Source organism: Bos mutus, chromosome X (genome assembly GCF_027580195.1).
Source record: "Bos mutus isolate GX-2022 chromosome X, NWIPB_WYAK_1.1, whole genome shotgun sequence".
NCBI classification, from domain to species: Eukaryota; Metazoa; Chordata; class Mammalia; order Artiodactyla; family Bovidae; genus Bos; species Bos mutus.
In genome coordinates this window covers 91105210-91125600 of record NC_091646.1, presented here as the reverse complement: position 1 = coordinate 91125600, position 20391 = coordinate 91105210, and the positions used below count along the sequence as shown (strand labels likewise).

Genomic DNA, 20391 nt, shown 5'->3' with positions numbered 1-20391 from the left:
CTTTGTTGCAGGGCGGCTGTCCTGTGCAGGCTTGGCCTCTATCTACCAGGTGCCAGTAGCATCTCTCAACCCTTCTTCTCAGTCAATGATAACCAAGAATATCTCCAAACATTGCTAAATGTTCCCTAGCAGGGAAAACTGTTCTGAGGTTGAGAACCACTGACCTAGAATAAACAATTTAAGAGAGCAAAAAGGGTGGAAAGTTTGCTCAAGAGCTCATAACCAGGCACTGCAAGCATGCTGCTCTCGAGACTTGTGTCATCTGTGTGGTGTGATCAAGGCTCTTTTGAATCCGCACAAGGCAACAGGTCCACGAACCAGAGCAGCCTAAGGTGTTCACCATGGTATTTTCAGAGATACAGCAAGGAGACCTGCTCAACAGATTTTCATGGAGATAAGTTGAACAAGAACAGACTATATCTTTAGCAAAGAGGAGAAAAATGTGCTCAGTTTTAAAGTTTTGAAGTATCTACTCATATTCCCACTTAAAATATGAAAATACCTAGGACTAAAAGCTTAAAAGTTTCTGAATATTAAATGTATTAAAGCAATTACTTAATAATTAGATCTAGGCCAGATTTTAATAAAATCATATTTAGACACTATTTTTTTCCTTCTTCATATCTATGAAGAAAATACTCCCAATAATGGACATCATGTACCAAACAGATCTCTTTATCTGTTTCTATATATTTTCCTAAGTTTTAAATAAAGAAAACAATAGCCAGCATATAGTAAAGACTTTCTTAAAAATTACTGTAAAATGAAAATTAAAAAATATGAAGTGCTTTCTTTCTAGGTAAGGACTATAATGAATTCTCTTGAGCACAAGAAGAAAGGGGACTGAAATTTCTTTCGTAAAAATGCTGAGAGCAAGACATTTTAAGATTGCTGTAAAACATGAAAAAATAAGAGAAGAGAACACAAATGTTATCATCTATTAATCTGCAATTGTCAAAAGAGTAAAAAGAAACACCCCTTATTTTAGGCAGCAGTGATATAAAACCAAAGGCAAATAAACTAAAAGTATTACATTTCCTTTTGATGTCTATTGTAAAACCAGCTCGCTCTCTAGAAATCATTTTGTGAACATGGCATTATGGTAGCCAGGCAGGGCAGCTTTTCTAGTTCTTCAACTCTTTATCTAAAGTGAGCACCATGACACGTGGGTGGAGTGCATGCTATCTGCTAGACCTTTCCATCTTCCACAGGACAAACTGATTTACAAGCAACAAATTGGTTACAAATTGATTCCTGGTGGCTCAAACTGCAGAGCCATCATGTCTTGGCAGACAGAGGAATTCAATAAATAAAAATTGCTTCTATGGTTTATATTATTAAGCAGCATCTAAGAAACAATACAAATGCAAAAAAAGAAAACTGCTTTCTGCACCAAAAAGGCTGACCTCTTAAAAATGGCATTTGAGCTTTGCAAGTCCATCCTGGTCAACGCATAAATCACACACGGTGCCTTAGTTTTCCCTCTAAGCATCCACTGGCCCCTAGTCCTCTACCCATTTAGAGCCAAGCCCTCTGCACATCTCCCTCCATGTACTTTTTCCCAGTGATCTAAGTTACTATCCCAGCTTAATTACTTCCACCTTGGTAGTGACTCATCTATTTCCCCTGCCCAGACCTGTCACCTGAGCTTGAGACATATCCTTGCCTGCCCAAAGAGATGTCTAGACACCTTGAACTTAGCAAAACCTCTTCAAACCCACATCTTCATCCCCTTCTCTCAATAAACAACACCACCGTCCATCATCTGCCCAAGATAAAACCAAGAGTCATCTCTGCCACCTTCTACTCTCTCTCTCTTTCAGTATCACTTATAAAGACTTCGTCCCCTAAGTCTTTATGGAACTTGCCCTGGTCCAAGCTACCAACAACTCTGGTGTGAACCATTTCAGCAACCGGTTTTGCTACTTCAGTCTTGTTCCTTTCCCATTTATTCTCCATGTTGCTATCAGGGCGAGCTTTCAAAAAAAAAAAACAACCTATCTAATGATGTCAGTTTCTGCTTAAAATCATCTGATGGCTCTTTACTGCCATTCGGATACAGTGAATTCCTTAAGAACATTTACACCAAGGCCCTATAGGATCTGACCCTTCCTGTGTACATCTGTAGGCTCATCTCCCCTAACTCCTGCCATGCCCTACTTCTTTCAGTTCCAGGATGCCGAGCTTTCTCTCCCCTCTAAGCCTTCATTTTAGCAGTTACTCCTTCTGGTTGGGACACCCACTCCCACCGTAGCTCCCTTTCCTCTGGCTAATTCTCACCTCTCCTTCAGTCCAGGTACAACTGGTACTTCGTGGGGATACCCTTCCTGATTTCCAAACTAGCCCAGATCCCCCGGCTATGTGAACCCACAGCATCCTGAAGGGCTCTATCAGAATTGAAGCCTGACACATATACTCAGTAAACATCTGCTGAATGAATGAAAGAAAGCCAGAGGAAGGACATCCTAAAATACCAAGAGGTGCTGGATGTCCACTTGGCAGGTAAAAGAGAATCCTCTACTAGACTGTGTAATTCCATACAGAAACCTGTGACATCCGCAGGTTCTGAACTCTGCTGTATGCTGACTCGTGTGACATCTGCAGGTTCTGAGCTCTGCTGTATGCTGACTCGAAGGAGTAGCACTGGCGGTAGGGCTGCAGTGTGTGGCACCACCTCAGACGCATGACAGGGACTTACTTCAGTAAGCGAATCGCGTGGCTGAAGCCATCACCTTCCATTTGCACTCCTTGATGTGGAATCTCCAGATTGGACAACTAGAAAGAGAAAGGTACAGTTATTATGAGACCACCAATTTTACAAAGGCAACTACCTTTTCTAAGTACTATTGTCTCTCTTCTCATGGCATCTGTTCTAGAGTTGTGAGCATTGTCCCCCCTCATCTGATTTCCTGGGAACTAAATAAGACTGGCTTCCTTGCATGATGCAATTAACGTCTATTTGAAAACAAAGTTTGAGTCATAGCCACATCTCATTTTTAATCACAAACAGTATTTTTCAGTTTACAACTTTTCTGGAATATATTTTTTTAAATAACTATTTCCTCTGTGAAACTCGAAAGAAAAGATTTTCAGTTGATGCATTTACCCAGAGACCCTGTCAGTGGAACTACAGGTTATTTGGGTATGCCGGGAAGTCATTCTAGTCACCTAGCAGAGGAACACACTTGCCTTCAAGCAGATATTCCCAGGTCTTCTCTGACAGACTATTTATTTATATCCACCTTATTCCAGAAAGGATTTAAGGCAGCCTTAAGCATGTCACTGAGCCCTGCTCTTTGGGCCTGGGAAGAGTAGAGGTGTAGAAAAACAGCTGCTGACCATGAAGTAGGGCTCCAGATTCAAAAGACAGCAAAGTGTGGGAGAGCTCAAAAACACTGCCTCTGTTCTATGGATCACAAATATCAACATTCCTGCTAAGATCAGATTTAGTTATTCACATCTCAGTGTAAATTACCTTAAGCAGAAAATGTGCTTGCTTTTGCCTTTATCATCTTTTTCAATGAGAGAAAAGAAAGTTTTGAAGAGCTTAACTGAGTTCAATAGAGTACTACAGAATGTTGAATAGCCTACATGTGTGACAGGTATAGGAACACAGAGAAGGAGAAAAGAGGCCACTACGCTTACAGGTGTCTATGTGGGCACTACAAAGACACAAGCTTCTGCAACTTCTGGCCTGTGGGTAATGAGGAAGAGAGCAGACAATGACTGAGGCATTCCCCCTGGGTATGATGTAGCCTCCCATTCCACTGCAAGGGAGTAACTGAATGACATTCATGTAATTCATCCAATGTGTTGTGCTTAGTCACTCAGTCATGTCCAAATCTGCGACCCCATGGACCATAGCCTGCCAGACTCCTCTTTCCATGCATTCTCCAGGCAAGAATACTGGAGTGGTTTGCCATGCCCTCCTCTAGGGGATCTTCCCAACCCACGGATTGAACCCAGGTCTCCCTCATTACAGGCAGATTCTTTATTGTCTGAGCCATCAGGGAAGCCCAATCAATCCATGTAGCATGATGAAAAAGCCCAACAACAGAGTCAAAGATATGGAAGCACAGACACTGTAGGAGCTCTGGACAGTTCCCAGACAAGAGGACACTCATCAGGCTCACAGTTGTAGGAGCTGGGACATCAAGGACATGAGTATCTACTTTAGTTGCCTATTTCTGGGCTTGGATTTTCTGGGCTACTGCTGCTCCTCACAATTTCACACCCTATTTTCTGCCTTTAGATCCTGAAGCCCTATATAGCAGCAATTGGCATACCATAGCTCATAGGCCAAATCTAGCCACTGCCTGTTTTGGGAAATAAAGTTTTATTGGAACACAGCCACACTCATTTGTTTAAATATCAACTATGGCTGGTTCACACTACAACAGCAGACCTGAAGAGCTAAAAAAGAGATGACTGATGCTGAAGCTGAAGCTCCAATACTTCAGCCACCTGATGCGAAGAGCTGACTCAGTCAAAAAGACCCTGATGCTGGGAAAGATTGAAGGCAAAAGGAGAAGGGGACGACAGAGGACAAGATGGTTGGATGGCATCACCGTCTCAATGGACATGAGTTTGAGCAAACTCTAGGAGATAGCAAAAGACAGGGAAGCCTGGCGTGCTGCAGTCCATGGGGTCGCAAAGAGTCGGACAAAACTTAGTGACTCAACAACAACAATAAATGACCCACAAGGCCTAAAATATTTACCGTCTGCCCCGTGATAGAAAAAGTCTGCTGATTCCTGCTCTAAAGCGTCAAAGTGTTTTCAACAAGTCTTCCCAAGACTATTATCATCAGCCTAACAAATAATCCACTTCCACATTTCTAGGTCTTTCCTTCATCACCAATAATTTACAGAAGGGAGGAGTCTTACAAAAAGTAAAACTTTAAACTAGAGGGAAATAATTAAGATTTTCATGTATTACTTTTTAATTGTTGCAAATCCTTGGCCAAAGCCCTTTTTGGAAATACAAAAATGCAGGTTCTGTTACCTCCCTTTCCTCTTATGCTTGGGGATCATGCTGAATATCACAATTGTGTACTCTTCAAAGACACTAACTCGGGCTAAGTCTATTGCTTCTTCCATGGGAAAAAAGTAAAAATTTAGTTTAATACTCTTTCTGACCTGCTTCTCACAAAGGAACCCAATTTTATTCGTAAGCAATATGTATAGCTTCACCCACTGAAAAATAAGCAACCCCTTTAATTATTAACCATCCCTAAAAAAGGTAAATACTGCTCCTTTGAGGTATACAAGTAAGGTTCTCAAAAATTGTCTTTATTTTTTTTTTTAAACTGGGAAGAATTTACATCCCATTTCCACAAAGAACAGAAGGCCTACAATTTGGAATCAGAGATAAATAATTTAATAATCTCATGGTATACATGTATACCAAATCACAACCATCTGGTTCTCCTAATGGAATTCATGTAGCTTTAGTAAGGCATTTAAAACATTACTCTTTGGGTACCCAAAATTGTTCCAAAAAATTACCTCCAACCGAAGTCCTACAAATGGCATGTTTGTATCACACATAGCAACGAAGTGAGCTAGAACTTTATTGAAGGCACGCATTTCTCCTGATCGTTTGGTTTTCTTGGGTTCTACTGGACACAAATCATCAGACAACTAGAATTTAAGTAAAGAACACAAGTGGGTTATAAAAAGAAAAAGTATGTGATGCAATTAGTTAAGCACTTGGACTACTGTAACAAAAGTCAAAGTTAACCAAAACAAATCTTAATTCATTCAACAACTGTTTACTGAGCAAATACTGACCTAAACACGGGAAATTTAGTAGTAAATATTATGTACTTAACAAGTTGCCTTGTGGGAAAGAGCGTACAATTAATTATTAATTAAAGGAGAAGCATTTTCAAGAATGTGTAGACATTTGTTACCTAAACCTTATTGTTGGCCAGCCTCTTAAAAATCATACCTAATTTTTTCCCATTTATAAATAGTTAGAAGAGTACAGCAAAGTCAATAGACACAAACCCTGGGCTCATTTCTGTTTGTGAACATACCTTGCGCTTGGTACTGGTTCTAGGCTGTTTCCCATTTTTTGTACGATAAACTGATTCCTGGAGGTTTTCCTTAAACTGCTGCAGCAAGAGGGCCATGAGAGGGCTGTCGTCACGATCCACTGCATTCACAGACAAGAAGTAGTACTTGTACGACAGTTGTGTGGGTTTATTGGGAACTTCTAACATCTCTACAACCTAAAAAGGTCCAAATCAGAAATGAGACTCAGAGACATTACTAACTGGTAAGTGTTGAATATTTTCCTCCTTGTATCAAGTAGGGCTCAGAATTAAGGACAAATCAGTCATGATCTCAAAAAAAAGCATTGCAATTAAATATGTAATTTGTTTTCTAAAAAACAGATCAGACTAAAGAACAATGACGAAAGAAAAATGACAACTGTATCTCATACTTGGAAGGATATAAAAATAAACCCTGACTTTTCAACTGAAATATACAGTCATTATGAGGATGAGGATAACAAGAACATGAACAATAGTTAATACCGATAAAGAGTTTATCATGCGCCACATACTCTCCGAGTGAGTGAAGTAGTGAAAGTTGCTCAGCTGTTTGAAAGTTGCTCCAACTCTTTGAGACCCCATGGACTATTCAGTTCATGGAATTCTTCAGACCAGAATACTGGGGTGGGTAGCCGTTCCCTTCTCCAGGGTATCTTCCCAATCCAGGAATCAAACCCAGGTCTCCCGCATTGGAGGCAGATTCTTTACCAGCTGAGCCACCAGGGAAGCCCTATACTCTCCTAAGTACTTGATAGATGTTAACACATTTAATCCCAGTAACTCAATAAAGTAGGGATTCTTATCTTCACTTTTCTGATAAAGTTAGGCACAAAAAGCTTAGATTAATTGTCAAAGGTCTCAGAGCTGAGAAGTGACAGACTCACACTCTGATCCTAGAAGTCTGGATCCAGAGACCTTGTTCTCACTATAGAGGCTTACTATTTTCAAGGTCTACCTGAAATTTAAGAAGAGTCCCCTAAATACTTGAGTGAGAGAAATAAATGCCACTGGACAGGGCTCTTGACCAACACACACTTTTCTGTCTTTATTCCTGTCTCTCTCCTTTCTCTACCCCACACCTCCCCACATAGTCTTTTCAGGAAATTGTTTGGCCGACACTTAAGAATCAACACTGAGGAAATTGGAGAATTAAAAGTAAAATGGAACTTCACCAAAGATATATGGACGGCAAATCAGCAGATGAAAAGATATTCAATATCATCAGTCATCAAGGCAGCATAAATTAAGACTACAATAAGATACCACTACACAATGGCAAGCCACTCCAGTACTCTTGCCTGCAAAGTCCCATGGATGGAGGAGCCTGGTGGGCTGCAGTCCATGGGGTCACGAAGAGTCGGCCACGACTAAGCGACTTCCCTTTCACTTTTCACTTTCATGCACTGGAGAAGGAAATGGCAGCCCACTCCAGTGTTCTTGCCTGGAGAATCCCAGGGACAGGGGAGCCTGGTGGGCTGCCGTCTATGGGGTCGCACAAAGTCGGACATGACTGAAGCAACTTAGCAGCAGCAGCAGCACACATCTATCAGAATGGCTAACTTTAAAAAAAAACAATCACAATAACAAGTACTGGCAAGAATGCAGAGCAACTAGAACTCTCACGTATTGCTGGCAGGAATGCAAAATGGTCTGGCCGCTTTGGAAAAGAGTTTAGCAGTTTCTTATAAAGCCAAACCTACTCTTAGTGTGTGACCCAACATTCCCACTTTTAGTTACTTTTCCAAAAGAAATCACCCAAAAAATCTATATGCAAATACTTATAGCAGCTGTATTCACAACTGCCCAAAACTAGAAACAATGCAGATGGCCTTTGATGAGAGGCTAAACAAACTGTGATACATTCATACCATGCAACACTACTCAGCAATAAAAAGAATGAACTATTATAAATACAACAATATGGATGAAAATCAAAGGCATTATGCCAAGTGAAAGAAATGACTAAAAGGCTAAACTGTAGAAACAAAAAACAGGTCAGTGGTCACTAGAGCGAGCAGAGGGAAACTCTGATTATAGAGAGGAAGCATGAAGGAATTCTAGGGGGTAACGGATAGCTTCTGTGTCTTATTGAGATGGCATTACAAAACTGTATGCATTTATTAAACTCCAGACACTTAAAAGTCTGAATTTTTACTGTGTGTAAATTATAGGTTAATAAAGCCAGTAAAAGTAAAATAGCAAAGACATTTAAGGGCAATAAGACTTTCCTCTATTCTTCTTAAAGGCTATGGTAGTTTTCGCCACTATTATGAACGTATCATCCTAAGTGAGAAGGATGAAGAGTGATATACATTCAGTTTGGTCTAAACCATGTGAAACAAATTATTGCTTTATAATAAACCACTAGTTATTGAAACTGAAAGCCTGGCGTTTTGTTGATACTAAATAAAGTCAGAAAATACATGTAGATCAGGCAGCACATGGAGAACTGAAACAACAATCCTGTCACATGCCAAATCCAGTTCCACAGCTGGTGTTTTAAAATTCAGAAAACAGTGAATTCATATCAATGACAGACTTATCTGTCAACATAAGTAACCCTAACTTAAGATATATCAGGCTACACAGGGTACCTTTTGATGAGAGTATCTTTAAAAGTACAGCTTAAAGCTTCAAAAAAATTCACTCCCATTGAATTAAGTTTTCCAAACACCTTAGAATCTTAGCCAAAAGTATCTACTTGGTGTACACAAAAACTTCTACATGCAGGAAATACATTTATGAAATATATGAATCCATATTTCAAGTTCTTGCAAATTTTAACTAGTTCAATAATCTGAAAGAAACTACTAGAAAAATCTAGAAAGGGTGAAAAAAGAATGAGGATTTTACTGTGTACTGAAAAGTACATGCAATCAACAAAATGGATACATATACCTTCAATTAAGGATGAGAAAATAAAGCTAATTTAGTCCATCATGTTTAAAAAGCAGCATTATGCAAGCTAACATTTGATTAAAACCAAACAAGTTTTCTGACACCAAAACATCTCTAAATCTTCACAACAGTTGCTTTCAAATTTTTTCTTACATAGAGCAGATGCCTAATTCCAAGCAGAAACTAGGCCTCACTATAGGACAGATCCTGGGTTGAGGGACGGGGCATACCTTATATTTCCCAAACCTGCCTAATCACTGTATTATTTCCTACAGATAAGATTTTCTCTCTGCCCCATCCCTTACAACTCTCCCCTCTCTTGGCTTCAGAATCATTATACAAAATTCAAATATCCAATAAAAATACATTTGCAAATGAAACTAAACAATAAATGATTCAAGATACAAATAGAATTATTGAACTCAATGACCAAAATCACCCCTTTGCATACTTACAATGTAGTATTGTGGAAGACGGGTAAGTCTGACAAACAGCTTATTCTTAGAAAGGTTTCCTATGGGATGAGTTGAATAATTGGACAGCTGCAATGTTTCACTGGTTATTGTAGGCAGGTGTTTTATAGATTGTTTGCAACGCTGTTGTCCAAGCCAAAACCTTAGTTTAAAAGAGATCATCCACATCACAAAATCATAGACTTCTGAGTGTGCTACTGTTTTACAAATAGATTATTAAAACCCACTAAGAAACCAATTAATATATGAAACTTAACTGAACTAATAAAAGGACATATGACCATAATGATGAATCATTGCTCTAGTTTTGTACTGGGCCATTAATTTTAAAGAGTTTAAACTGCAGTGTGAATGACCTTAATTAGTTATAAGGTAGAATCCACTAGTATTAAAATGGCTGAGAAAGTATCAGTTTATTATAGGAGATGAAAGATCTCCTGTAGTTTATAAGACAGCACAAACTGATCTCAACATCTTTTATAAAATGCCTGAAGTGTTTATAAACCAAAATAGAACAATAAATAAATATAAAAGTATCTCATTTTCCCAGTTATCACTGGAGATCTCCAGTTCCAGTTTTTATCCTGCTCATATAAAAGTGATGGGTATGTCTAGCAGGTGCCAGTAAGTGTTCATTACCTTCCTCTCTCAGTTAAGCCACCAGATTTCACTTTGTTGCTTTTACTGTAGTATCCCTCTTATTTCTTTTATCTGGTTATCTATCCTAGAGACCAATATCATATTAACATGTGAAAAAGGTAAAATGATAGGTACACAAACTCACTGATCCACCATGAGACAACTAAAAAAGTAAGAATACACATTTAGAAGCTTTTCATAGCAATATAACAATGCCACAGCATCCAAACTCATGATCAGTCGGCTTGTCTTACGTAACAGGGTACAGACCAGTTTGTGTGCTGTTGCATTTGAGTGATGAGCTGCGTGTGATACAAAATGTGTGCTAGCTATGTGCAGTAAAACCATAATTAATGTATAACATTTTAAGAGCAGTTTGAAAACTATTACCCCAAAAATGTATAAAATCTGGAAACTGCTTTTTCATACTGAAAAACAAATATAACTATAGCTTCACAGAATCAATTGCTAGAACTGGCAATTAATAAAGGAATGATGATAAATTTTTAAAATATGCCAATACTTCCTTCATTTTGGAAGACAGTTAAAAACAAATACCCTAAACTTGCCAAAATTGCTTTCAAATCTCTACTTCCAGTCTTATCAACATACTTTGTGAGACTGCTATCTCTACTATGTATGTTATTTTTAAAAAAAACACAGAAACATTTAAGATAAACGTTATCTCCTGTAATTATCATCACCAATCCAACTTAGATTAGTTACAACAAACCAGAAGCAAGCTCTTTTGCCACATTAAAAATTCTAAATATATTACAAATATATAAAAATTATAAACGTATGAATAATAAATACAAGATATTCTTTCAGAGCACATATGGAATTGCTATTTTACTCAACTTTTTTGTTATGACTTTGTGGAACAAAAAGTTTAAGTGATGAGTAACTTGTCTATACATGTATATTTTCAATGAAAAATGTATAGATCTTGAAATTATTATTTTTTGTTCTGACCTTATTTATTGCAATGCAATTTTATGGCTGTTGACTCTAATAAAAAAATTGGGGCTTATATTTTGAACATGTTTTTTCATTTCTTTTTTCCTAGAATTTGTTTTCAGTGAATATTATTAAAAAAAATAATCATATGAACAGATGCCCAATACTAATAGTCCCTGCTGATGCTGTCACTTCAGTCGTGTCCGACTCTGTGTGACCCCAGAGATGGCAGCCCACCAGGCTCCCCCGTCCCTGGGATTCTCCAGGCAAATGTAAATTAAAACCACAGTCAGATACCTCGTCATACTCACTAGGGTGGCTATGGTCAAAGACAGTAACAAAGGCTGACAAGGATGTAGAGAAATGGAAACCCTCATACACTGTTTGATGTGACTGTAAAGTGGTACAGTTACTTTGGAAACTAGTATGGTAGCTTCTTATATGATTCCACTCCTAGTGGAATGCAAAGTGCACACATGTATTTGCACATGAATACTCACAGCTGCATTATTCATAAGAGTCAAAAAGTGGCAACAATTCAAATGTCCATCAAACGATGAATGAATAAATAAATGGTGGCCTAGGCATACCATGGAATGTTCGTTAAGCATAAAAAGGAATGAAGAATTGGTACATGCTTCAACATGGTTGAATCTGGAAACATTATGCTAAATGAAAGCCAGTCACAGAAGACCACATACTTTATGATTCCATTTTTATGAAATGTTCAGAAAGGAAAAAATCTACAAAAACAGAAAGCAGATTCATAGTTGCCTGGGGTGAGGCTGGGAATGGGGATTAACTGTAAATGAGCATCTTTTTGAGGTAATAGAAATGTTAAGTGTTCTAAAACTGGACTGTGGTTATGGTTGTTACAAAACTCAGTAAATTTATGATAAGACGTTGAATGGTACACTTAAAACAACTGAAGTTTATGCTATGCAAATTACATTTCAATAAAGTTATTTCAAAAAATTAATGTCCCATGATAGATTAGTGATAAACTGATCAAAGATCATCTGAGAAGCATTGTAAGTGACAACCAGGGGACCTTTCCTATAAATAATGTGAGTTTGAGTACAGATACATATTTGATAAGTTTAAAGCTTTTGGGACTTGATGTCTTGGTTTTAGGCTATATTTCTACTAGCTGGAATTGGCCAACAACCCCAAATTATGCAAGATGTGAATTATTAAGATTTAAGTATTAAAATCCCACTGAACAGTCTGCCCCACCCCCACCACACCATTTGCCAGTGAGGTTTTAATCTCTGATATTTATTTTTATCCCTTGGAATTCTGTTTTACTGACTTAAAGAGTCTATTAGAGTTGCCATAATGATACCTTTGTGTACCAGGGTGGTAATGAAACCTCAAACAATTATCTCTAGCTTCATTTTCAATTTTATTTAGTGTAACAGTCTGAAGCATTCAAAGAATTCTGAGACAAACTGAATGAAGCAGATGACTACTCTGAAAGTATCAGCTGGTCGATTCATACCATGAAGATTATCCTGGGAAGAATCTACTGCACAGAACACTAGATACAATAAAATTCATTGTGTAAGTGATATGTAGAGTGCTTAAACAGGAGATAACATGACAAGCAATCAAAGTTGAGTGTCATGCCCTTCATACCTATATTTGTTTTCGAGAGGAATTTGGTATGAAGCACTGCCATCTCAGACCTAATTCAAGAAAATTTAGATTCTAAGTACCAAAAGGGGCTCAAGTTTCACATCATAAATATTAAGGATAGTGGCTGATCAAGAGTAATGATGGGGAAGAAAATATATCTTGTCAAAGTAAGTTTCCATTTTTAGTTCTGAGCTAAATAAATAGCCTTACTTAAGTTGTTGAATCCAAGGAATGATCCGTTTCATATCATCATTCACAGACTTCTCCATGTCATCCAGTGTGGCTTGGTCTATAGCATAAAGCACTTCATTAATTAATGGCTTACACGAGACACAAGATATCCAGGTAGCCCAAAATTTAAATGAAAGTTACTGTTTCAGGCAGAAAGTAGTGTTATTTTGAGTTAGAGAAAAGCTAAACGATAATGCATCATGAGGCATAAATTAATCTAATTTGTTTCCCTTCTTTAATATTTAGGGAGAGTTATAGTTAAGATAATTAATAGCAAGTGTACATTAGCAGGAAGAATGAGTAACAAATACATTAAATTCTTTGCCCATATTTTAATTACCCAAACTCTTAGTCTAGTTAGTTAATATTATAAATGTGTATGTATTTAAAACTCATAGTATCACTAGACTTAGAACTTTAAAAATTACAAAAACTATAAAACTTCATTAAAATGTTTATTTATTAAACACAAATGATCTCTGGCATAAGCAAGAGCTGTTGGTTGAAGATTAGCTTGCTAAATAAGCAAGAGCTGTTGGCTGAAGATTAGCTTGCTAAATGTCACTTAGAATTTTTAATGACATGAGAAAATGCTAATAATAGAATGTTGAATAGAATGCTAGATTTCTAATTTAAAAAAATAGATATGCAACAAGCAACAAAAGTTTACTGTATACACAGGGAACTACAGTCAATATCTCATAATAACCTATAGTGGAAAATAATTTCAAAAATAATACATGTATAAATGTATAGCTAAATCACCTTGCTGTGCACCTGAAACACTAAGTCAACTATACTTCAATAAAATACATTAAGAAAAAGAATGTGGAACAAAAAGCAAAATATAAAATGATTTCAACTAAAAAAAAGTAGAGAAAAAATTAGAAGAGCACTGCTATGGGCTGAATTGTGTGCGTGCTCAGTCAGTCGTGTCTGACTCTGTGACCCCAGGGACTGTAGCCTGCCAGGCTCTTCTGTCCATGGGATTTCCCAGGCAAGAATACTGGAGTGGGTTGCCATTTCCTTCTCCAGGGGATCTTCCCGACTCAGGGACTGAATCTGCATCCCCTGCATTGGGAGGTGGATTCTTTACGACTGAGCTACCTGGGAAGTCCATGGACTGAATTGCATCCTCCCAAATTCGTATGTTGAAGCCCTAGCTCCTAATGTGATAGTGTTTAGAGGTGGAGCCTTTGGGAGATAATTAGGTTTGGATAAGGTCATGAGGGTGGAGCCCTCATATAAGATTAGTGCCCTTATAGAGACACCAGAGAGCTTGCTCTCTCTCTCTCTCTCTCTCTCTTCCTGCCATGTGAGGACACAGCAAGAAGGCTGACAACTATAAGCCAGGAAGAGAGCTCTTACCATAACTTGACCATGCTGGCAACCTTATCTCATACTTCCAATCTCCAAAACTGTGAGAAAATAAATTTCTGTTGTTTAAGTCACCCATTCTGTGGTTCTCTGTTATGGCAGCCTGAGCTAAGACAAGCATACATCCCTTAAAAACAATGATTACCACCAGGCAACTGTTTACTGCTTCTCTCATGTTTACACATTTAGTTTTTCTACTTATATGAGTGTGTACTATTTTAATTATCAAGAAAACCATTGAAGTTTTGAAGAACAATTTCCTAACATGCCACTTATCATTTAGCCATCATAAATGTGATGTAATTCAAGTAGTGAGACCAGTTTTTCCCATGAGCAGTTCATAGAAAAATCTACCTTTATAACCATGTAATATAACCAGAAAGAATTTTTATTTTCATAAATCTGGCTTAAAATTAATTTCAAATGGGAAATGTGCTAACATATTCAAGAATACTATATCATTAGCAACACAAAAACACTAAGTTTCCAGTATTTCATCATTTCAGAACACCAGCTTGGTAACAGAACATGCCAGAAATCAAACTTCAATTTCTACTGTGTTTAAGCCAGAAAAAAAAAATTCTTTCCCCCAGGATTCTGTATTCAAGTCATCTTGAGATATTTATACTATCATAAATTTGTTCTTCAGTCACGAATGACATTAGATTGTAGTCTTCTCCATGACACCCAACTATTAGTGGTAAAACAGTTAATTTAAGAAAAGATCAGCCATCAACATTATTACTTTTACATAAGAAAAACAACATGAATGGACTTCATATTGGGAAGTTTAACTTCTTGTACAAGACAGTTAAAATGGGCCCCAAGGAACAGATATCAGCCAGTTATTCCTTCCATATCTACTTTCTATATACTGTTTATACCACCCTTCCCAGTACCTAATGGCAAAAATTTTTATTCTGTTTTTGTTAAAAATATTTTTCTTTATACTGAGTGAGTCTATCATTTAGTAACTTACCAAGTCCATAAAGCATCAACTGGAACATTCCAGAATGCAAATCGACAAAAATGTGTAGACACTCTGAATTACCACAGGGCTCCAAGATGGGAACAACAAGAGCTGGAAGTGCAGTCTCTATGGAAGCTGAAAAGTTAAAAATTAATTATATTTCTATCTGAATATCCCCCCCCCAAAATATATGTATATATTTCTCAGCAAGTAGAAAGAAACCAACTACTGAATGATCTGAATGTTAGAGCAAAGACATAACTTTGCTAACCTAGATTAGTACTATTATGTCAATTAATAACTCAAAGGAAGAATGTAACCTACAAGGTGACCTGAAACAAACATACCCATCCCAAATACTATAGCCAAAAAAAAAAAAAACCCTCCAAGATTTCTTAAAAAAGGTTAAAATAGCTAGTGAAAATTTAACCTTATCAATGAGGTGTGTTCTAGCTTTGCTTTCAGTCAGTAATTAAGAATAAGCTAATTTTAAGGATTTTCTTTTTGATATGTGTGCTTGATTGCTCAGTCGTATCTTTGCAACCCCATGGACTGTAACCCACCAGGCTCCTCTGTCCATTCTCCAGGGGATTCTCCAGACAAGAATACTGGAGTAGGTTGCCATGCCCTCCTCCAGGGAATCTTCCCAACCCAGGGATTGAACCCAGGTCTCCTGCATTGCAGGCGGATTCTTTACCATCTGAGCCACCGGGGAAGTCCCTTTTTGATATAGTGGGGGAAAAAAGTTGTTTGGTAAATAAAGTATATTTCATTCACAACCTAAATATTTTTAATGCCATTCTTCATAAAGAGAGATTTTTCTGGCAATTAGGGCTCATATATTTAAAAAACATTTGAAAGCTATTAAGCATTATTTATTATATAGGACAAAGTTTTTTCAAGTTATTTATGTACCTTATTTTCAAGTCACAGATAAAATAAGAACAGAGGCAAACTACTAAACACAAATTCCCAATACTCATTCTAGAGCTTCAAAGTATTTCCACCAGGCCCAATTAACTTTCTCCTTAATCTCACAAGTTAACATAACAAAATCCAGTAGGGAAGCAAAGCACTGAAAGCACACCCACCATGTGCTAATCAGACTGATGACCTGCAAAAGGAATATGCTCTCCTGGTTACCACGTTCCTCTAAAACTACAGTGCAGAAGGCAGGCAGGCAGTGAGGAGAGTTGTAATGTAGGCTCAGCCTTTCACCAGGAGTGACTTCTCTATGCTACTTCATTAAAGAAGGGCAAAGACATCTTCCTGTCCACACCATGGGTTCTCAGGAAGAAGCAATGACAAGCTTGTAAGAGTGCTCTGAAAAGCAAAGTGCTCAATAATATACATTATCTGTATCCCTTTCTGAACCAAAGGAAAAAACCAAAACCTCCCGCTATATAATATAATCTGCAACAAGTAAAATGGGAGGTGTTGCCATTGGTACTGTCTATACAAATTACTAAAGCAAAAAAGATTGCAGGAAACATTTAATCAGATGAAAACTAACTGCTTTCAAGTATATCTAATGTATTTGGATACAAATCTTTAACATGTAGGTCCAGCTTAACTCTCACCTAAAAAAAACAAAAAAACAGGACAAAAAGGCACAAACAGGAATTTCTTTTACAATATTCTATATTCAGGTTAGCGTGAAAAATTTTAAAAGTGCTTACAGACTTGAAGCAGACTTGCTGATTTTTAAAACACATCTGTAGGTCTTAAATCCTAATAGGATAGGAAGGTATTCTTTAAAGCAAAACTATTTTTAAAGTGTAGTAATGGAGTAAAACTAACTCTTGACAATTGGGATAACAATTATAATTTCAATCTAATTAACAAAATTAAATATTTTTGAAACAACAGGGAATCAGAGAAGAATACAGAGAACACAGTCCAAAAGATATTAATAGAAAATATGTTCATATGTATCTCTGAACATATTTTATGGTTGCCAGGGTATTTGTCTTTACAGAAAATACTGATAAAACACGTAAGGCCCTGAGCATTTAAAGGCAACAGGTTTTAACAGAGAAACTTATAAAGAGACAATTAAAGGCTGTGAAAGATAACCAGGCTACACACTACTTTTTCCTGCAGCAGGAATATACACACATCTCCTCTTTCATTTCTCCCTGTTTATTGAGGACAAGAAGAATGGACCAATAGACAGTAATATAAAGTGGGAAAACTAAGAGAAGCAATTAAGGCCCATTAGGAATTGCTGTGTGTGGTTCACAGCTTCTGAAACTGATCTCGAGACCCTGAATCTGACGCTGACAGAGGACAACTCGAGGGAGAGCACCCTGGCTTCCTCGAGTCAGGTGATGCTGAGAAGGGGCTGCAGGACAAGTTACCTTTAGTGCCTTACATTGCCTTTTAAAAATTTCTCTCCAAAAGTCTTGCCTACTCTCCCCTAAGACTATCTCACCCCTATCTCCCACCCTCAAGAAACCACACATTACCCCTTGGGCTATCCAAAACCTGCAGTCTGTGCTCTCTCTTAGCCCTTTCTTGAAATGCTCCATTCTCCGAGCAACTAATTTCCTCGGTGTATACTAGTGAGGAGCTGGAAGAAAAGACAGCTAATGAAGGGTGACTGCACTAAGGGATTCCCAGAACAGACTATGGCCCCTTGTCCCAGCAAAGGATCTGACTAAAGCATGCTTTCCCATCACAAAAGCGATCAAGTGAGGTTACGCTGTGTATAAACGCATGAACATGAATTAAAAAAAAAAAAAAACTTGAGGAGGGAGGGAGGAGGGTTCAGGATGGGAACACGTGTATACCTGTGGCGGATTCAGGTTGATATATGGCAAAACCAATACAATATTGTAAAGTTAAAAAATAAAATTAAAAAAAAAACACAAAACTTAAAGCATATGTCCTAAAATGGTGGGTCAGCAGACCTTTTCCTCATTTCCAGAACTGCTCTGATTCAAGTAGGGCTGAGGGGCCCAACCTCACATGCAAGATCCTCCCTCTCCTTCAAAACTTAAGTCTCCAAAGCACCCTTCTCTAACACTGAGGACTCAACAGACTCACGGGGCTTGAAAACCACTGCTATCGTACACTCCTACTAGAATCAGAGATCCAGGAAGCGCCTGGAGTAACACCCTCAAATACAGATGAGGAGAATGAGGCCCAAAGAATTTAAGTGACTTGTTCAAGAATACATGAAGAGCTATACCAACATCTTCTGACTACTCAAGCAGTGATATCACTACAAAGTGCTACTCAAGAAAAATCTTCACAACTTCCTTGAAAAATACACAAAATTATTCCCGGGTAAACACATTTTCAGAGTCCATTTTCCAAAGTAATTTAAATATCCCTCAGGCAATCATGCTGAGTTTTTTTTAACTTACTAAGCCTTGTTTACAGATGACACTAAAGTAAACCAGAGCCTATCAAAAGATCACAAACCCCGATTTTCTACAATCTCAATGATATTATTTTGAAAAAATTGAAATTAAAATTAGAAAAATTAAGATTGTGAAAATACTGTGGGCACAAGGTAATACCAGTCAAAAATAATTGGCGTTGGGATAGTAAATGTTCTCATTATGATACTGGAAACTGTATTCCTAGAATGAAAACACTTACTTTCTAAATGACTGACCGTTCGTCTCCTAACGCTCTGAATATACTAGGTAATTAGAAGATTTTTCACGGTGTGTACACCCGTATTTCTTATTTTGAACTGTTGATATATTAACAATTCAAAAAAAAATTTTTTGAAGACATGGGATAAATTTAGCTTCATTTCAAAGAGGCATATTTTATAAACACATTATAAATATTTGCAAAGCTGCCTTATTAACCTTTTAGAAGAAAAATTAGAAGAATGAGATTCATATTAAAATGTTAAGTCAGGTTCTGTTTCAAAAAGGAAGTTTTAAGGAGAGTCAATATGCATACATTTCAAAAATAAGGTCAAGCTAAATGAGAAAGAAGAAAGGGGAAAATTAGGACAAGCTTGATAGATCATAAATTAAAAGGCAGAAATGCCCAGCTTTTACAACAAAATCAATACATCAGGGAAAAAAGTCATTTTAAAAAAGACTCTTCATAAAATAAAAGCAGATGCTAATTTAAACAAAAGAAAGACATGCGTGCTAAGTTGCTTCCCGTTAAGCTCCTCTGTGCGTGGGATTCTCCTGGTAAGAATACTGGAGTGGGTTGCCATGCCCTCCCTCCAGGGGATCTTTCCTACCCAGGGATTGAACCCACATCTCTTTATGCCTCCTGCATCAGCAGCTGGATTCTTTACCGCTAGGGCCACCTGGAAAGCCCCAGAAATGTCACTTCAAAAGAACCTACAGTTTTCATTAGCATTGACGCCTCTAAGAATGGCCTTCAGTTCCTGAAGCTTCTGATGAGCTCGTGCATGGACACTGTCAATCAGGAGTTTTTCTATTGATAAATGATCAATCTGCATAAACAAGAACAGAATCGTATGTACAATTCGAACATTTTTACTTTAAAAGTCTGACAGTAGATTACTATGCTTCAAGATACTTCCTTTTGGAACACACTGATGAAGTGTTAACCAATAAAAGAAAGCAAACTTAAACAATGGTATTGATAGCTTAAAGGCTATAGTTAACATCTGGCAAGTATAGATCAAGACACTGTTAATCATAGTTATCACAGTGATTAAATGGCAGATCTTAACAAAAATTAAAGTGGTTATCTGATCTAAATTACAAAATTTGAAAGAATATCTTAAAAATTATACCTTACCATATTAGATGTTAAAACAACCACAACAAACCTATCAGCATAACATTCATTTAAAATAAGTTTCATAAAGGGTTTTAGGAACCATTAGGTATTTTAAAGAATTTGTGCTAAAAGCTTAAGTAGAAATGATGTTACGTTATATTCATTTGATCAAGCCAATATTAAAATATATTAAGTTCTTTTACCTTCATGGCTCTTTCTACTAATTTGGAATCAGAAGCCGGCAAAGGAGGATCGTGAAAAATCTGTAAAGGCTTGGAGGCATCATTCTCATCAATTTTAATTGTAACTTTGTGAACAGATGCTGTCCCTGTTTTTCTCCCAAGAACCTGTTGACTAAAGAGAAAAAAGAATATTAAGAATTTTTTACAACAATCTGTTAACTTCTGGAATAA

The 20391-nt window shown here is 37.3% G+C and overlaps 1 protein-coding gene across 2 annotated transcripts in view; it reads right to left on the bottom strand.

Moving 5' to 3' along the window:
- Window positions 1-20391, bottom strand: part of MED14 (mediator complex subunit 14) — a 62524-nt gene that overhangs the window by 26030 nt on the left and 16103 nt on the right. For both annotated transcript variants that reach the window (XM_070366280.1, XM_070366281.1), the window contains exons 9-16: window positions 20182-20332; window positions 19574-19685; window positions 15257-15382; window positions 12880-12958; window positions 9415-9574; window positions 6041-6235; window positions 5508-5642; window positions 2699-2775 (exon numbers count right to left, since the gene is read on the bottom strand). In XM_070366280.1, coding sequence (XP_070222381.1) covers window positions 2699-2775; window positions 5508-5642; window positions 6041-6235; window positions 9415-9574; window positions 12880-12958; window positions 15257-15382; window positions 19574-19685; window positions 20182-20332 — 1035 coding nt within the window. The remainder of the gene's footprint in view (window positions 1-2698; window positions 2776-5507; window positions 5643-6040; window positions 6236-9414; window positions 9575-12879; window positions 12959-15256; window positions 15383-19573; window positions 19686-20181; window positions 20333-20391) is intronic.